This window comes from Rhinatrema bivittatum, chromosome 4 (assembly GCF_901001135.1).
Source record: "Rhinatrema bivittatum chromosome 4, aRhiBiv1.1, whole genome shotgun sequence".
Taxonomy (NCBI): domain Eukaryota; kingdom Metazoa; phylum Chordata; class Amphibia; order Gymnophiona; family Rhinatrematidae; genus Rhinatrema; species Rhinatrema bivittatum.
The window spans coordinates 62,948,961-62,965,081 of record NC_042618.1 but is presented as its reverse complement, the minus strand read 5'-3'; the positions used below and the strand labels follow the sequence as shown (position 1 = coordinate 62,965,081).

At 41.6% G+C, this 16,121-nt stretch overlaps 1 protein-coding gene across 8 annotated transcripts in view; it reads left to right on the top strand.

Annotated features, from left to right (window-relative positions):
* Positions 1 to 16,121, top strand: part of ARID4A (AT-rich interaction domain 4A) — a 178,111-nt gene that overhangs the window by 34,230 nt on the left and 127,760 nt on the right. For all 8 annotated transcript variants that reach the window (XM_029598224.1, XM_029598218.1, XM_029598217.1 and 5 more), the window contains exons 9-10: positions 1,773 to 1,852; positions 13,963 to 14,039. In XM_029598224.1, the coding sequence (XP_029454084.1) occupies positions 1,773 to 1,852; positions 13,963 to 14,039 (157 nt within the window). The remainder of the gene's footprint in view (positions 1 to 1,772; positions 1,853 to 13,962; positions 14,040 to 16,121) is intronic.

Sequence of the window (16,121 nt, the reverse complement as noted above, 5' to 3'; positions counted from 1 at the left end):
GACTGTGTATGTAAAAGTGCCGCCTCTTACAATGGCATAAATAGTAGTTAGGTATTGGTCTTTACAGAGTTGCTCTCATTCGCTCTCTCTTGTGCCTGCAGTGGATTAATTGGCATGTGATGGGAAATTTAGCGCTGATAAATCTAGGCCAAAGATTTGTTCTTTTTTTCCTGGTCCACTGGTTCTCGGTGAGTGCTTCTCCTTTGCTGTTTGGTATCTAATTCCATGGTTCAGATGGTACCAAGGTTTTTCTCCTTTTGAGGGTTAATGTTCAAAGCTGTTTACACACTGGTTATGCATGGTAATGGTTAGTCTAAAAGCTTACTTCTGATTGGGGTTAGTTTTTAGCTTTCTTATCACAGAATCCTGCAGTAAGCTGTTTTTATTTTGTTATTGTCTAATTGGTTTTATTTGATTTTATGAATGTTTGTGTTTTCTGTACCTTGCCTAGGCCTTTCCTGTGTTAGGTGACTAATAAATTTTAATAAATGTAAATGATAGTTTCACATATTTCACATGTACCTGGGGGGGGGAGGGGGGTTGGATTTTTAATGTGTATACTTTATTGATTTTCATTTTTTTAATATGTATGTATGTAAGTTACCCTGCCTCACTTGAAGCAAAAGCTCAACCAATTACATGAGGATATGCAATGTGATCTTGCCCACATAAGTTTACTTGGAAAATATGAAGTCTGCATGTAAAATGTACACTCGCACTTTACCACTGTGCACACTGCTACAGATTGCCTTCCGTATGTATGGTACTTTTGCTACATGGCTCGAAAATTGTTATTGGTTAAATGTAGACATTTTTTCCAAATCTTCCGCCTCATTTCTCAGAAGAGGGTTGAAAACCATGATGTCAGACTTTCAGCAAATATTGGCTACATGTTTTTTTTTTTTTGAAAAACAAAATAAAACTTATTTAGGTGTCTTTCTTATATAGGGTGCATTGTGATGTAACTTTTGAATTTAACCCATTTGGATGTATGACTATCGAGCAGTTTCCTGCTTCACAAAAGTTTAAAAAAAAAAAAGAACAGTAATGTAAAATGTTTACCATGCTAACATTTGCTGAACCTCTGTAATGGGTCCAGTTTCGATTGCGCAGTTAATAGTTTGCCTAGTGAAGACAAACATGCTAAAATGAGCCTCCCTGTATCTTACCCCAAAATAGTGCTGCATGAGCCATGTTCAGTCTTGCATTAGTTACTGAAATTTCATCACTTGGGTGGCCCCATGGCAGGGCTTTATAAAAGATTGTTGTACTATACTTTCACTTTTTAAGGACCCAAATTTGCTAGACAAGTGCCTATACATAATTAAAATCTTTGCAAAATTTATAGTTTGAGTTGCCAATTTCTATTCATATCTCTAAAATGTTGAACAGCACTGCGGGGCGAGTGTACATTAACGCATGTTAAGTGTTAGTGTGTGCAATCTAGTATATGCATCTTGACAGGACTTTGAAAGTGCAAGTCTTTTTAATGCAAAAATCTATGCTAATGAGGTAATGAGACTATAAAACAGCTCATTGCCTACTAGTACAAAGAAAAATGACACACGTTAAACCTCACAAAAGTTAACGCAGACCCAGTAACACTAATGCTTAGAAATGAATGCAGGACTCAACTATATGTCATAACGGGGGCTGTTAATGTGGGCTAATTTGTGTAAATGGACAATGTGAATGCACTTTAAAACATTAGCCCCTGTGTAGGTGTACTGTTTGGAAAGTAATTCTGTACTTCCTTGTATTTCATAATGTAGGTGGTATCTCCCAGCTGTAATGATGACACCTCTGTAAAAAAGGACCAGTGTTTAGTGCGATCCTTTGCAGATTCCAGATTGTAAGTAATGCATTATTCATCGATTTTATTTAATTTATTTGACTTATATTCCACCTTTCTGATACTTCAAGGTAGATTATGTTCAGTTACTGTAGGTATTTCCGTATTCCCAGAGGGCTTACATTCTAACCCCTAGATTCATGAAATTGCTATAAATATAGCGAAAATAGCGCCTGGGATTAAAAAAAAAAAAATAATGGGGGCATCGCACAATATCTGTTTTTAATGCACACAATATATTATTGCGCAACATTAGTCATAACAAATTTGCAGTTAATTCCTCTGTGTATGTAATACCACCCTGAGTTGTCCCTTCTTCCAGTCTGATGTTAAGTCCCGCATTAGTGTGCGTTACTCTCCCCCATTCCTCACTAGTAGATCCTCCTTTCCATTAACTCCTCCCCAGCTCCTCCCACGTGCATAGTAAATGTAAACTTTGCATACTAACGTGCAATGTGACCTGCCCAAGTTCACAAGGAGCAGCAGTGGGATTTGAATTCTGGCTACGTTTTTAAAGTTTTTTTGGCAAAGATTTTTGTCAAATTATTTTGAGTTCTTTCCTGTAATTTTTAAGTTATAGTGACCCAACCTCTAATACCTGAGGTGCTGGCCATGTTGTAAAATAGAAATTGAAACCTGTTACATTTTTTTAATTTATTTATGCATTTATACAATTTACAAGCATCCACTATTTAATTTCCTACAATGCCGGAATAGTAATAAATCTATACGGCAAAATAATGACTCATAATTAAACTTCTGTATTATAGTCAAATAGAAGAAATAATGGGAGAGCTTATAATTAGAGCGATAATAACAAATAAAGAAATCTAAAAGTAGAATATCTGGCAACTTGAACAGTCCCCCCCACTATATTAACATAATACACCAAACAGCAGGCCTATGTGGGGCTAGAGTGAGTGTCCAGAAGCGCTCTGTTGTATTGGATCAAACAATCCCATAGCGCTGTCCCTGATAAACAGGCAACACGTGCATGGAAATTGCGGTTTGAAGGTAGCACCTTTCTGCACTGCTTCTCCCCTTAAATCAAGACAAGTTTTTCTTCTCAGTTGTGTCTGCTTCACCAGGTCTTGATAGCACCAGACGTTTTGTCCAAAAAATAAAGCTTGATTGTTCCTGAAATATTGGTTGAAAATATTGTTCTTATCCATCCAAAATGTAAATGTAACCAGGAGGGGTCTTCAATAAGATAGTATCAGGTCTTGTGATGAGTTCAGCAAAGTAATTAAATCTGGGATGTCTTGTTCTACTGTAGTTTCACGATTTATTTTCAGTGGAGTATAAATAAAAAGCCTTTGAGACAACTGGCTTAAGTTCTTCCGGAGCCTTTAGAGTTTGAGTAACATACAACTTAAATAAATCAATAGGTGAAATATTTCTCAATACTGGGAAATTTAGAAATCTTAAGTTGTGTGCTCTTAAGGTATTCTCAACCTTTTCAAGCTTTTTATTTAGTTCAATATCATTTAATACCACTGCTGAATGAATTTTCTCCACATCTGTTACTCGTTTTTCCATTTTTTCGATTTTATTATTTTGTAACGTTATCTCAGTAGCATTATTCTTAACTTGTTGTTTTACTTCAATGACCTCCTTAGTCAAACCCAGTATCGCTTTCTCTAACAATTGGAGAGCTTTCCAAATAGATTGGAGAGAGATCTCAGAATCAGGTAACAATTTCTTTTGCAATGAGAGTTCCTGGCTCCCTTCTTTGCCCATGCCTGCTGCTAGGCTGTCGCCATTTCCAAGACCCGCGGTTCTTATCCTTGCAACGGGGACTAGCCCATTTCCTCCCACTGCTCCTCCAGGTTCTACCTTGTCGTCTTGCTCCTGCATGGTGAGTCCTTCCACAATTCCAGCTCGCTCGGGTGTTCCGGCCTCTCGCCGGATTACCTCCGTTGGGCTCACGGCACTCCGCAACCTCAATTCCTCGTTGCGGCCTGGAGGCGCTGGCCTTAGGTGATCCGGGGCTTAAGGATGTCTTGGTTGGGGAGTCCAGCTCTCGCTCCTAAGCTTGCTCCCCAGCGACCCGATCTCCCAGCGTTGGTGGGGGAACAGCGGCGAAAAAGCTCCCAATCCTGTGCTGAGATGACTCCAGAGGAGTGGAGGAACTCTCTCCACCCCTCACCCAGGCTTTCCGTTTGGTGTGAGGCATGCCAGAAACAATTAATAAGAAAAGGAATCAGGAGCTCCTCACGCCACAACCGTTCAGGTCGCCATCTTAGAAAGCTCTTCCTGGTAAATGTTAATCTTTCTTTAAACTTGAGACTTGAATAATATTGTATGTCAGTATCTCATTAGCTATAATCATTGTTGATGGGGTATAGCAGCAGATATTTACTGGTAATTAATATCCTTTTGGATTAGATAACTTGGCTTTTTTTGCTTTTACCTATTTAATTTCCCTCAATTTTTGACACACGATCCTGCCTCCCCCTTCCCTGCATGGCATACCCAGGAACCTTTCTTAAGCCTGGTGTTGCCAGTTTAGCAATTTGCTGACTCTTTCAACCTGATGGAAATTTTAGAAATGTGACTGGGAAGTAGTTTAGCTATTTTAATAAATTTAGTGACCGATCTAGGGACACTGACATTTTCTAAAATCTGAGGTTTTCCACTGATTGAGCAGACTAGAAGCAGGATTTTTTATTTTTTTTTAAGCAAGCACCATGCCCCTTTGAACTTCCTGATGTCTTCCATTTCTACCAACCAGTCACATGAGGGAAGGGCCCTGAAGTCAGCAGTCTATGTGGAACATGGCCAATGGAAAAGCACTGGGGCCAGAGAACTGGAGGGTAAACACCAGTCAATGGAAGGGAGGAGGAGAGTGTCTCTGCTGTCCATAAGTTCTATGTGAGCAGGTTGAGCTGAGGTAGCTTAACCAGTGAGTGTTCTGGAGGATGAAGGATGGCAGCAAATGGAAGAGCTTTCCATGATGCCCCAGTTCTATTGGTTAATCATCTCTAGGAGGGGAGTATTTGCTGAGTTGAGCAATTCAGTATGTGTATCTCAGAGAGAAAATGAGTGTGCATGTATCAGAGAGAGAGAGCGTATCTGAGAGCGTGTGCATCTGTATGTCTCTCTGTATTAATCACACACGCATTACCTCCTGAACACCAATCTACATCAATTTTAGAACAGCAAGAATTCAAAAGTTTCCAGCTATGCTGGTGCCACCTTGTGGTTCTAGGTATTTTTCATCCAGTCAGGAGATTTTTCACAGTGGATCTCATGACTTTCTTCAGATGGAAATTAGCAATACTGCTTAAGCCCGAAGGCTGAAAGGGCACCACATCCAAGACCTGCCTTATATCTGACTAGATTACCTGCATTGCAGCATTTAAGCCACAGAGCTGACCCCAGAGAAGTTAAAATTGAATGTAGAAAAGGCATTTAATAATATCCAACTAAAAGGATGCCAGTATTCCAAGGCTAGCGTATCCCTAATGAGAAGTGGAAAGCCAGGAACTCTTAAAAATGTGTTTGATATTTTGTTACCTGTTCATATTTTTCCATTATGAAAAAGCAATCAATGGCGATAAGATTTCCTGTGCATTATAAGTAGCATTTTTGCTACTTAAACAAAAACTGTTTTTATTAAGCTGACTTTTTGTAACTTTTTTTTTTTTTAATTGAAAGAGAAACCTTGAACATGCAACTTCATTTCAGAATAGCTGATTCAATAGTTAGCTAAGTTAAAATATTCTGCCATGGGTATTCAGTGCTATTTTACAATTGCAAAACGTAATTTTGTTATTAAGATTGTCTCCTCTAATTTGTGGATGAGTAACCTAGTGGGGAATCATCTGCTTTGCAAAAAGCTCTCAAAGAGGGTCTATCCAGATTTAGAAGCTAGCCTGGATTGCAACATACAAGTGGCAGTTGGAAAAATGATTTATATATAGCAATTCATAATTATATCAATATTGGATATTTATATCTTGGCTATGTTAGTGCTGCTACTTTGTGAAACAAGAATGGAGTTAGCACCTTGTGTTCAAACCAAACTGTGACCTGAAACACACCATGCCTATTCATACCCCAGATCAGTCCAGACAAGTGGGTTTTGCATCCCTACCAACAGATGGAGGCAGAGAATAAAAACCTTTCAGGCACTGCTACATAAGAGAGTGCCTCCTGCAGTCCCTCAGTATTTCTCTGACTCCAGCAGATGGTAGAGGTGCAAACCTGCAATCTGAGAGAAATTAAAAAAAAAAAAAAAATAGTAAAGCAAGGGTAGAGGACTTATTGGAAGAGCTCCCTTAGGTGTTACATACCTTCGTGCACCAACCCTTATGTGGAGGCAGGCAAGTGGGGGATTGGTAATCCTTGTCTGGTCTCTGCCTGCAACATCCGGAAGGACAGATAGCCAGTGGTCTGGTTCCTTCTGACCTTCCGTGGTCTCCCCAGAGCCTCCTTCGGATTAGGGAAGTATTCTTTTTCCTATTCAAAGGGAGAAAGTATTCTTTTTTTTTTTCCTATTCAAAGGGAGCTATGCCTCTAAAAATATATATAAAAAAAAAAAATGAGGCCTGACTTGCAGGCAAGGCCTATTGGCAGTGGGAGGCTTCAGTAGGAGCTGGAGGCACCACGAGGAGTGAGATTTTCAGGTTCTCCTCAGCCTTGGGGTCCGGAGCAGTTTGAGGAGGGTGATTCACGCCAGCAGCTGGACTCTTGCTCTCGCGTGTCTGAGCGGTCTTCATCAACCACGCTGCATTGCGATCGGGTTATGTTCGCTACTAAGATGGCGCCGGCTTCTCTCCATGGGGGGGACCCTGTAACTCATGCGGCTCACAGCGCGGCTGCCTTAATTCAGCTGTGATCTGCTCTGATTGCGCCTCCGGTGGGGGGATATCCTTCTCCGGGGCAGACAGCAGAAAGTCCCTGGGGGGGGATTGGGGATGCAGCTAAGGTGGATGAGGTGCGCAAAAAGAAGCAGGTGGCTTCCCGGGGCGCCCAGGGATTTCCCGCCCCCCTCTAACACCGATGGTGCAAGCATCACAGGATCAGGAATGGGAGGAGGAGTGAGTTGGATGCAAGCTGAGAATTCTTCGGAGATGGAAGATTTCTCAGATTTTGTTCTGCCCCTTCACAAAGCCTATCTGGCAAGGAAAGGGGCAGGGAGGAAGCAGACCCTGGATCAGCAGCCGTGGTGCTCCCTCTAAGAGGGCAAAGATGATCCTGGCAGGGGGTGCTGGAGGTTTGTGGTCTGGGGGCTTGCTTAGATACCTGGGTCTTGGGCATACTACAGGTCTGAAAGAATTATGGCCCGGTGGATGGTATTGCACAGGGGAATCCGGATGCTGATCCAAATGTGGACAAAGATGACCAGGATCCAGATGAAGTGCCGGTGGCAGAAGGAATTAATCCTAGGGTTGTCCGTTGCGGCCGCTTATTCTGCAGGTCCTGGGGGAGTTAGGACTCAAAGTTACCCGATAGGATTTGGACAATGAAGGGGTGCACCCAGTTCTAGAGGTCGGTCCAAAGAAGCAACACGGAAGACGATTAAATAAAGCCAGGAGGCAAACAAAGTAGAGGAAGACCAGATGCCTCAGATATAGGGATTCCTTTATTTAAGATTCAGTTCAAATTCACAAATAAAATAGGATATGCCTGACTCAGGCCGAATTTCGCCCGGGAGTGGGGCTGCAAAATATACAAATCACATTTTTATATAATAAAAAAAAATAATAAAGATGATAAAAAAATAGTTATTAACAAGCATGAAATTAAAAACTTATACATTAAAAGAATGATAAACTTATTACTGACAAAAGAGGGGTTAAACAAAGCAAAAATGTTTTTTCGGTCCATTTCCTTCTCCCTTCCTCCCTCCTCTCACCTTCCTCCCTCTCACCTTCCCCCCTCTAGTCTCCCTCACTCTCTCCTCCCTCCATCCCCTCAGTCACTCCCCCTCTCAGCTCATCCACAACCAGCAGACGGAAGATCTCTGGGGGGGGGGAGTCACTCCCTCCCTCCCTGCTGCCGCTCCTGCTCCTCGCCGTCGCTCCTGCTCCTCCCAGCGCCATTTTTTTTTTTTGGGCAGGCTCCGCTCTGACCGATGTGCTCGCATGCGCGGTAGAGCTGCTCTCTACTGCGCATTTGTGGGCCGTCGGTCAGAGCCCATTTATAAGGTAGCTAACTGTATATACAATAAGTAAAAAAAGATATCAGTTCTTTAAATCTTTACTTTTTAGACAAAAATATGAATTGGCACAGATGTGTAAACGGGGAAGGAAAGAAAAAAATTACATAAGAACATAAGAAAATGCCATACTGGGTCCATCAAGCCTAGCATCCTGTTTCCAACAGTGGCCAATCCAGGCCATAAGAACCTGGCAAGTACCCAAAAACTAAGTCTATTCCATGTTACCATTGCTAATGGCAGTGGCTATTCTCTAAGTGAATTTAATAGCAGGTAATGGACTTCTCCTCCAAGAACTTATCCAATCCTTTTTTAAACACAGCTATATTAACTGCACTAACCACATCCTCTGGCAACAAATTCCAGAGTTTAATTGTGCGTTGAGTGAAAAAGAACTTTCTCTGATTAGTTTTAAATGTGCCACATGTAATATATAATATATAGTATTACCTTCCAAATCACAACAATTAGGAAGAGTTACAAAGTGTGATTCACCAAGCCAGAAATCTTCCCGATGGTAGATATGAATCATGTACAGCTAGTGCTGCTAGTATTCTTAGCGCAAGTGCGACTCTGAAGCCTCGATTTACTGCAATATATATTTTTTTTAATATGTTTTATGCCAGAGGACCGTCGGTGTATCAAAACTTGTATTGTAGATGTATGAGAAAATCCTGATTAATTTTACCTTAAAACGCCACAACTGAAAGGAACAGGACTAACCTGCATTCATCAAACATATCAAGATCGATCCTCGTATGCTGTGACATATTAAAAGAAATATTACGAATTACTAATAACTATGTGCTTAACCATAACATAAACAGCAGCCGGTAAATTATAATATAATGAATTAAACCACACCAAGGGAGCAGTAAAGTATTATTCAATAGTGTAGGGAAAATTGCTGAATAAACTGCCTCGCTATCAAAAAGAATGTATACGCATGTCTAAAATTTAATATAACGATTAACTGAAATTTGTATTTACAGCGAGCCTGGAATATAAAACAACCAATTAAGACAGCAGGCGGCGGATATATTACAGCAATGTGTGTATCTAGGTTTGAGCAGTATTCAGGTGTCCTAAAAGTTTTGCTGGCATATTTCAAAGTTTTATTATACTGTAACGCAAAAGTAATTTAAGGCTGATCTTAGAAAAACAATACGGTACCAAGATGAATAACTTTTCATACCTGTATAAACATTGCATATATGGTGCTGCACATTGGGACGTGTCGGTAGAAGGAAACTGCCAGCGATTATACAAGCAGATGTATAGAGAAACTCAAGAGCACACCAAAATTAAAAGCACGTCATTTCCTGCAGCACGGCAGTAGTTTGATTGGCATGTCAAGTTGATCCTCCTCTAAATAGTTAAAATAAGAAATATAAAGAAAAAATATATATAAAAGTGATAAATAAAAAATCAAACTTAAATACAAAATTTAAAATTTTTTTTTTTAAAATCTAATATATTTTATTAAAGAATGTTCACGAAAGTGGTGGTAGCAGCGGCCCTCAGAAGGGAAACTAGTGCATCCGTACTTGGATGATTCGTTCATTTTGGCACTGTCATAGGGTGGAGTGTCACTGTTCTATTCAACGCCTGACAGAGCGTCTAAGGTCTCTGGGCTGGGTGATAAACCTTGCGAAGAGCTGTCTCAGTATTTGGTTTTTCTGGGAGCACTATTTGACACCCAGTTAGGCAGGGTGTTTTTCACCCCAGAAAGGGTGATCAAGTTGCAGGTGGTTCGTCTGTGGGATCTGGTGGTCCCTAAAGTCTGTGATTATTTACAAGTGCTAGGTTCCTTGGCTTCTACACTGGATTGGGTGCCATGGGCCTTTGCTCACATGCGACTTCTTCAGAAGGTGCTCCTGTCCCGTTGGAATCTGTTGTCTGAGACGTTTCAGCTACCGTTACTACTCCAGAAAAAAATCTAGGTCCAGTCTGTTGTGGTGGCTGTCACGTCCCAGCTTGGAGAAAGGAGTGAATATGGGTGTTCCGGTTTTGCTGGTGTGATGACAGATGCCAGTCTCAGTGGTTGGGGAGCGGTATGTCAAAGATCTACAGCCCAAGGGCAGTGCTCACCGGTGGAGACACCCTGGTCAGTCAACCGTCTGAAAACAAGAGCGGTCCGTAGGGTGTTGCTATTTGTTTTTTCTCAGATTCAGGGACGTGTGGTGCATTTGTTCTTGGACAATGTGACGACTGTGGCCGATATCAATCAACAGGATGTAAAAAAGAGTCGTTTGGTGGCTCAGGAGGTTCAAGAATTCCTTGCCTAGGTGGAACTTCATCTAACAGCACTAGCAGCTTCCCACATGGCAGTTGTGGACAATTTGCAGGCAGACTATCTCAGCAGACAACAGCTGGACCCGGGGGAATGGGAGCTGTTGGCAGAGGCATTTGTCCTCATTTGGTGCAGATGGGGCGAGCCCCAGTTTGATCTCATGGCAATGCAGTAGAATGCCAATGTGAACAAGTTTTTCAGCCACCAGAGGGAATTTTGGCTCCATAGGGATCGATGCTCTGGTTTAGCCGTGGCCAGTGTGATTTCTGCTATGTATTTCCCCCCCCGTGGGCCTCGTAGGTCGAATGTTGCGGCACATCAAGCAACATCCAGAAGAGTGATCCTGGTAGCGCCGGAGTGGTCGTGCAGTCCGCGGTTTATGGATCTAGTTCAGCTGGCAGTAGACGGGCCTGTCCAGTTAAGCCACCGGAGGGGAGTGCTGCATCAGGGTCCCATCTTTTCGGAACAGGCAGATTGCTGCTATCTAGTGGCTTGGTTTTTGAGAGGAGACATTTCTACTGGTGATTACTACTCTTCTTCAGGCTAGAAGATCCTCTACTTCGGCGTATATCAGAGTTTGGAGAGTGTTTTTGAGTCCTAGTGTGGAGTCCATCATGCTGATCCGTTGCAGGTGAACATTGCCCAGGTCTTGGTCTTTTTGCAAGTTGGCTTGTCAAAGGGTTTAGGCTATAATTTTCTCAGAGTTCAGGTTGCAGCCTTGGGTTGTTTCAGAGGGAGGTTGCAGGGATGACCCTTAATGTTTCGTCCAGACAAAGTACGTTTTCTTAAAGGAGCGTAGCTTTTGCGTCCTCCAGTCCGTAGAGTTTGTCAGTCTTGGAATCTTAATTTTGGTTCTTTGAGTATTGTGTGGAACCACCTTTTGAACTTTTGAGAAGGGATTTGAAAGACCTTAGCCTGAAGACTGTGTTCCTGGTGGTGACTTGTTGGCGAGATGAATTTCGGAGCTTCAAACCTTGTCGTGCAGAGATTTAGTTTTTGGTTTTTTTTTTGCGGATTTCCAATATTGGAGTTTCATCGTGTGTGCTGCCTTTCAGGTCTATACTGTAAAGTGCGGTTGGAGATTCTTCGTCTACAACTCGCTGTGGGCGCACAATTGGGACGCATAAAGCGATCCTGCGATACAGTCTCCAGTTTCACTCGTCCTTAGCGCTTCTTGAAACCAACGCATAACCCTTTCCGCACCCAGCATGTATATCATATGTAAATGAACGAATTAGCTATTTAGTGAAGGAATTAGCCTCCCGATACTGTGACGCGCGCTCCGATTGTCTCCTTTGTAACCCGCTATTTTGCTGCGTCCTTAGCCTGTTAGTTTACCGCCTACCCTCTACCTGGTGTTAGTCCTGCACCATGGACGACCTCCATATATACTAACCCGCTTTCAAACTGCATTCAGCCTTTCTTTTTGCATGAACGATGCTGCACGGAACTCCGATTGCATTAGTTATTTGCTCAAAAAAATTATTTCATCCCGCATGTTCCGTGTGTGTGTGTGTGTGTGTGTGTGTATATATATGTATATGTGTGTGTATATATATATATATATATATATATGTATGTATATATATATATAATGTGTGTGTATATATATATGCGCCGAAATCACACGGGTCGCACAGGCGCGCATTCATTCACTGCCGGCGGGGGCTGCCGGAGGCTGCTTTCGCTGCCGGCTCCCTCCACCTGGATGAACCCGGATAAATGCGTGCCCACCCTCCCGCCGCCGCCTGGATGAATGGGCACCCGCCGGCTCCTGCCAGTAAGTTTACTTTTTTTTTTACACTTTATTCCCTTTTGTTTTAATTTTCGCCCTGCGCCTTGCTTCGGGAGGGGGGGAACCATCCACTTCCTGGTACATGCCATTTCAAATGTCACTTGAAATGACATTTGAAATGACAGGTACCAGCGCACCCTTGGATACTGTATAGGCGCTGAATATACCGCCTATACAGTAAAAGGGGTTTCGCTTCATGGACGCGCATTGAGCACGGGTTGGACGCGGCTTGCATTTGCAAGCAATTTGAATAGAGTATCGAGCGGTATGTGAAGAGAACTGTGCGTGCGGGGAACGAGGGTGCGCCCGGCACTGCCGCACTCTTTCTACCGCGGCCTTAGAGTATCGACCTGTTTGTTTGTTTGCCCAAGGTTGCATCTGCTTTTCATTTTAGCCAGTTGGTGGAATTTTCAGGCTTTCTGCGCCTGACAGCTGATTCTCACCATGCAAGGCAGCTTCGCTTTTTGGACGTGCATCTGGTTCTCATGCGAAACCTCAAAGTGCCAAATGGATTTCAGAGGTCGGACCAAAGTAGAGTTGCGAAGTGGCTAAGAGCACTATTGCATGGTGATTAAAGTGGGTGATAGGCATCGACCAACCTTTACAAATATAGGACTAAAACTGAGGATTGTGAGTGCATTTTACTAGGGCACTCATAATCCTGAGGAAGTGTCAATTGGTTTCTCCGCAGGAGATTTAAGGAGCAGCGACTTGGTCCTCTTTGCACACTTTTACTAAACATTACCATTTGGATGTCAGGCGCCCAGAGGAGGCCTCGTTTGATGAAAATGTACTGTGTGCAGGTGTTTCGGGATTCCACCCAGTGTAAAGGGGCTTGGGTACATCCTACTTGTCTGGACTGATCTGGGGTATGAACAGGAAAGGAAAATTGGTTCTTTCCTGCTAATTTTTGTTCCTGGAAAACATAAGATCAGTCCAGACTCCCATCTCCTTATTTGTTATAATTATTCTCTTGAAAGATTTTTTTCTGCTTCTGGATGCTGTTGGTGATGCAGAATGGTGGACAAGAGAGTTCTCGGTTAATTTGAGATTGGAAGTTTTTTCATTACCCTAAATTGAGGGTTCCAACTTATTCCTCAGCTTGCTTTAGAGGGAGAAATCGTTGGAGTTTGGGAAGCAGTCAATCATGGCTTGGGTACAGGTCAGTACTGAGGGACTGCAAGTGGCACTCTTGGTTAAATAGCAATAAAGTTGTGTTTTGTTTTGGGGTTTTTTTTAATTCTCGGCTTCCATCTGCTGGTAGGGATGCAAAACTCGCTTGTCTGGACTGATCTGTGTATTCCAAGAATGAAAATTAGCAGGTAAGAACCAATTTTCATTTTTTTAAATTGGTAAGATAAGATGAAAACATGTTACCATGTACTGGAAATCTTCATTGTTATGTCATATATAGTATTTCTAGACACTACAGCAGTGGTCTGGTATCACAAAATAACCTGCTGTAGGACTGAAGTCACATTTTAATCCCATCAGAAGCGAAAACCAAATTAGGATTTTCAACACTTCTGTAGAAATAAGGCTCAGCAAACAAGTTAGTTCAACAACCTAATATAGCAGTAATTAGCTTTGGCGTGTTATCCTTCCTTCCTTAGGTCAGTTATGCTGCATTTAAATAGTACAGAGTCATCTAGGTCTTAGGCTGCCTGCATACGCCCTTAGGATGGTTTAAGCATTGCAGGTTTGTGTCAGTTTTCTTATTCATAACAAGATCTGTTTGCCTAATGAGCTCTTCAGTTGATGGCTAATTGGAATGTTGGAACTAGTTCATTGATTATGCCAGTTTTTTAAAATTTGATATGGCTTAGGGTAATTATTATTATTTATTTTTTATACAGTTACTCAATAGCAAGAAAGGACATCAGAGAACTTGATGTGTTAAACTTGTCAAAATCAGAATTATCTGCTAAACAAGGTAAAAATAGGACTATGTATTCTGTTCATCCAAAGTTGAAAGCTTATAAAAATGTAATTTTTTGCTGGGGTGTGAGTACATTACTCCTTTCTGTTTAAAACCTGATCATCCTGTAACCATGTAAATATCCGCTGTTTATAATCCATGTTTCTGTATTACTAATTTATTGTTTTTGTTAATTTATTGTTTTTGTTGATTATATCTATCACTCATTAATGTTATAGTTTAATTCTGCCCTATCTTCCGACATCCATGTTTTACACTCCCTGTTTTAATGTAACTTGTCATTTCTACTTAGACGTTAATTGGTTTCCCCATGTTCTAATGTAAACTGGTACGATAAGACCTGGTCTTGAGTATCGGTATAGTAAAAGAAGTTAAATAAATAAATAAATAAATAAATAAATCCTCACTTGTAAAGTTTTTAATATTTGGCAGTATTCATGCACAACATTTAAAGCCTGAAGGCTCATTATGTTTCTATTCCACTGTTGCTGTAAGGAAGAAATATCATTGAAATCTTCTTAATTCATTCAATGTTATCCAATAGAAATGTTAGTTGTATATTTCATTCCTAAATGCATTTCATAATGCTCACACACACAAGCAGAATGTAAACCAAGCTACCAACCAGAGTCTGACAGTACTGGAGAATACTTGTTACATTTATGTTGTAATCTGCTTGCTCTCCTAGAAGTATTGAAAAGTTGCAAGACAAATATATGAAATCTTGGATCTTTCAGGTGGGGCTTAAAGGACATATTCTATTTTGGAACCTGAAGGTTGAATTCATTACCTGAAAACCATTTGGTGGCTTGTGTGAGGGTTTGAGAAATGTGCTCTGTTTTCAAGGTCACCCAGAGGGCAGCCTGAAAAGTCAAGGATTGAATTAACACAGGATAACTTTCTCACCTTGGAAAGGTAGAAACATAGGCTTATCCACAGACATGGTCTATCTCCTTTACCACAGACCTTAATCTATCTTTGGCACATCAATTCTTCACTCCCAGAATTGAGATACAGAACATTTTGACAAATAAAGGCCAGTGGGGCACCCAGAGTTAATAATGTTGCAGTGGTGCTCCATGTTTAGTAACTGTTCTGTGCATAAATGGTAAATGGGCAGCCTGACACTTTTCTTAATCTAGTTTTCTACACAGAAACTGGCCTTATAAAATAATCATGCTTGGCTGTCCATTCATCCTCCATTAAGTTTTGAACCATTCATTCAATTTCATTTACATTTTTGCTGTAGATGAGTGACCCCCCCATAACACACACAGAATTGCTGTTTGGGGATTTTTCCCTACTTTATCAATGAAGGGGAGGCTTATTCCATCACCCTGTCTGTCTCTATTTGTGTGTTCCCCATAATAGGTTTACCGTTCAGGATCTTATCCATACCAGATTTTCAGGGTACGTCAGGGGACATGAGAGTTATGACCTTTATTTTTTTAATTCATGTATTCCACGAATGTGTGCGCATAATTAGTAGGGCTAGTGCAAGGGTATTAAGCACCCTGGGCAAAACTTGTAGTTGGTGCACTTCCCCTGCCCCCAGATTCTCTCTCTGTCCACCCTACATGCCACATGTTTGATTCACCAACACTTGGTGAGAGGTTGTATTTTAACATTCGATGCAAAGAGCTCTTGGCTGTTCAAGAGTCTGTTCCCTATAAGTGTCCAGACTCCTGGGTTTTGCCTCCCCTCCAGCAGATAGAGACTGAGAGTTTTATTGACACTGTCACTTAACCTGTTGTGCCACCTGCAGTCTGTCAGTATTTCTCAGTTTCCAGCAGATGGAAGGTAGTATAAATCCTGCAGTCTAGGGAATATAAAAAAAAAAAAAATTCCTGGTCGGGAGGGGTTTGAAATGCCTGGGTCTCCCGGATCCTTGACCCACTGAGGGGGGAGATAATTGTTGGGGCCCATTCCCTCTCCTTCCTCCCACCGGTGGACAGCCAGAGCCTGCAGCCACAAGTATAAAGTTAAAAAAAAAAAATAAAAAATTAAAAAAATGCCTCTATTTTTGTGTTTTTGCTATTTGTGCTGATTGGGTATTCAGGTTTGTGGCGTCCCGCG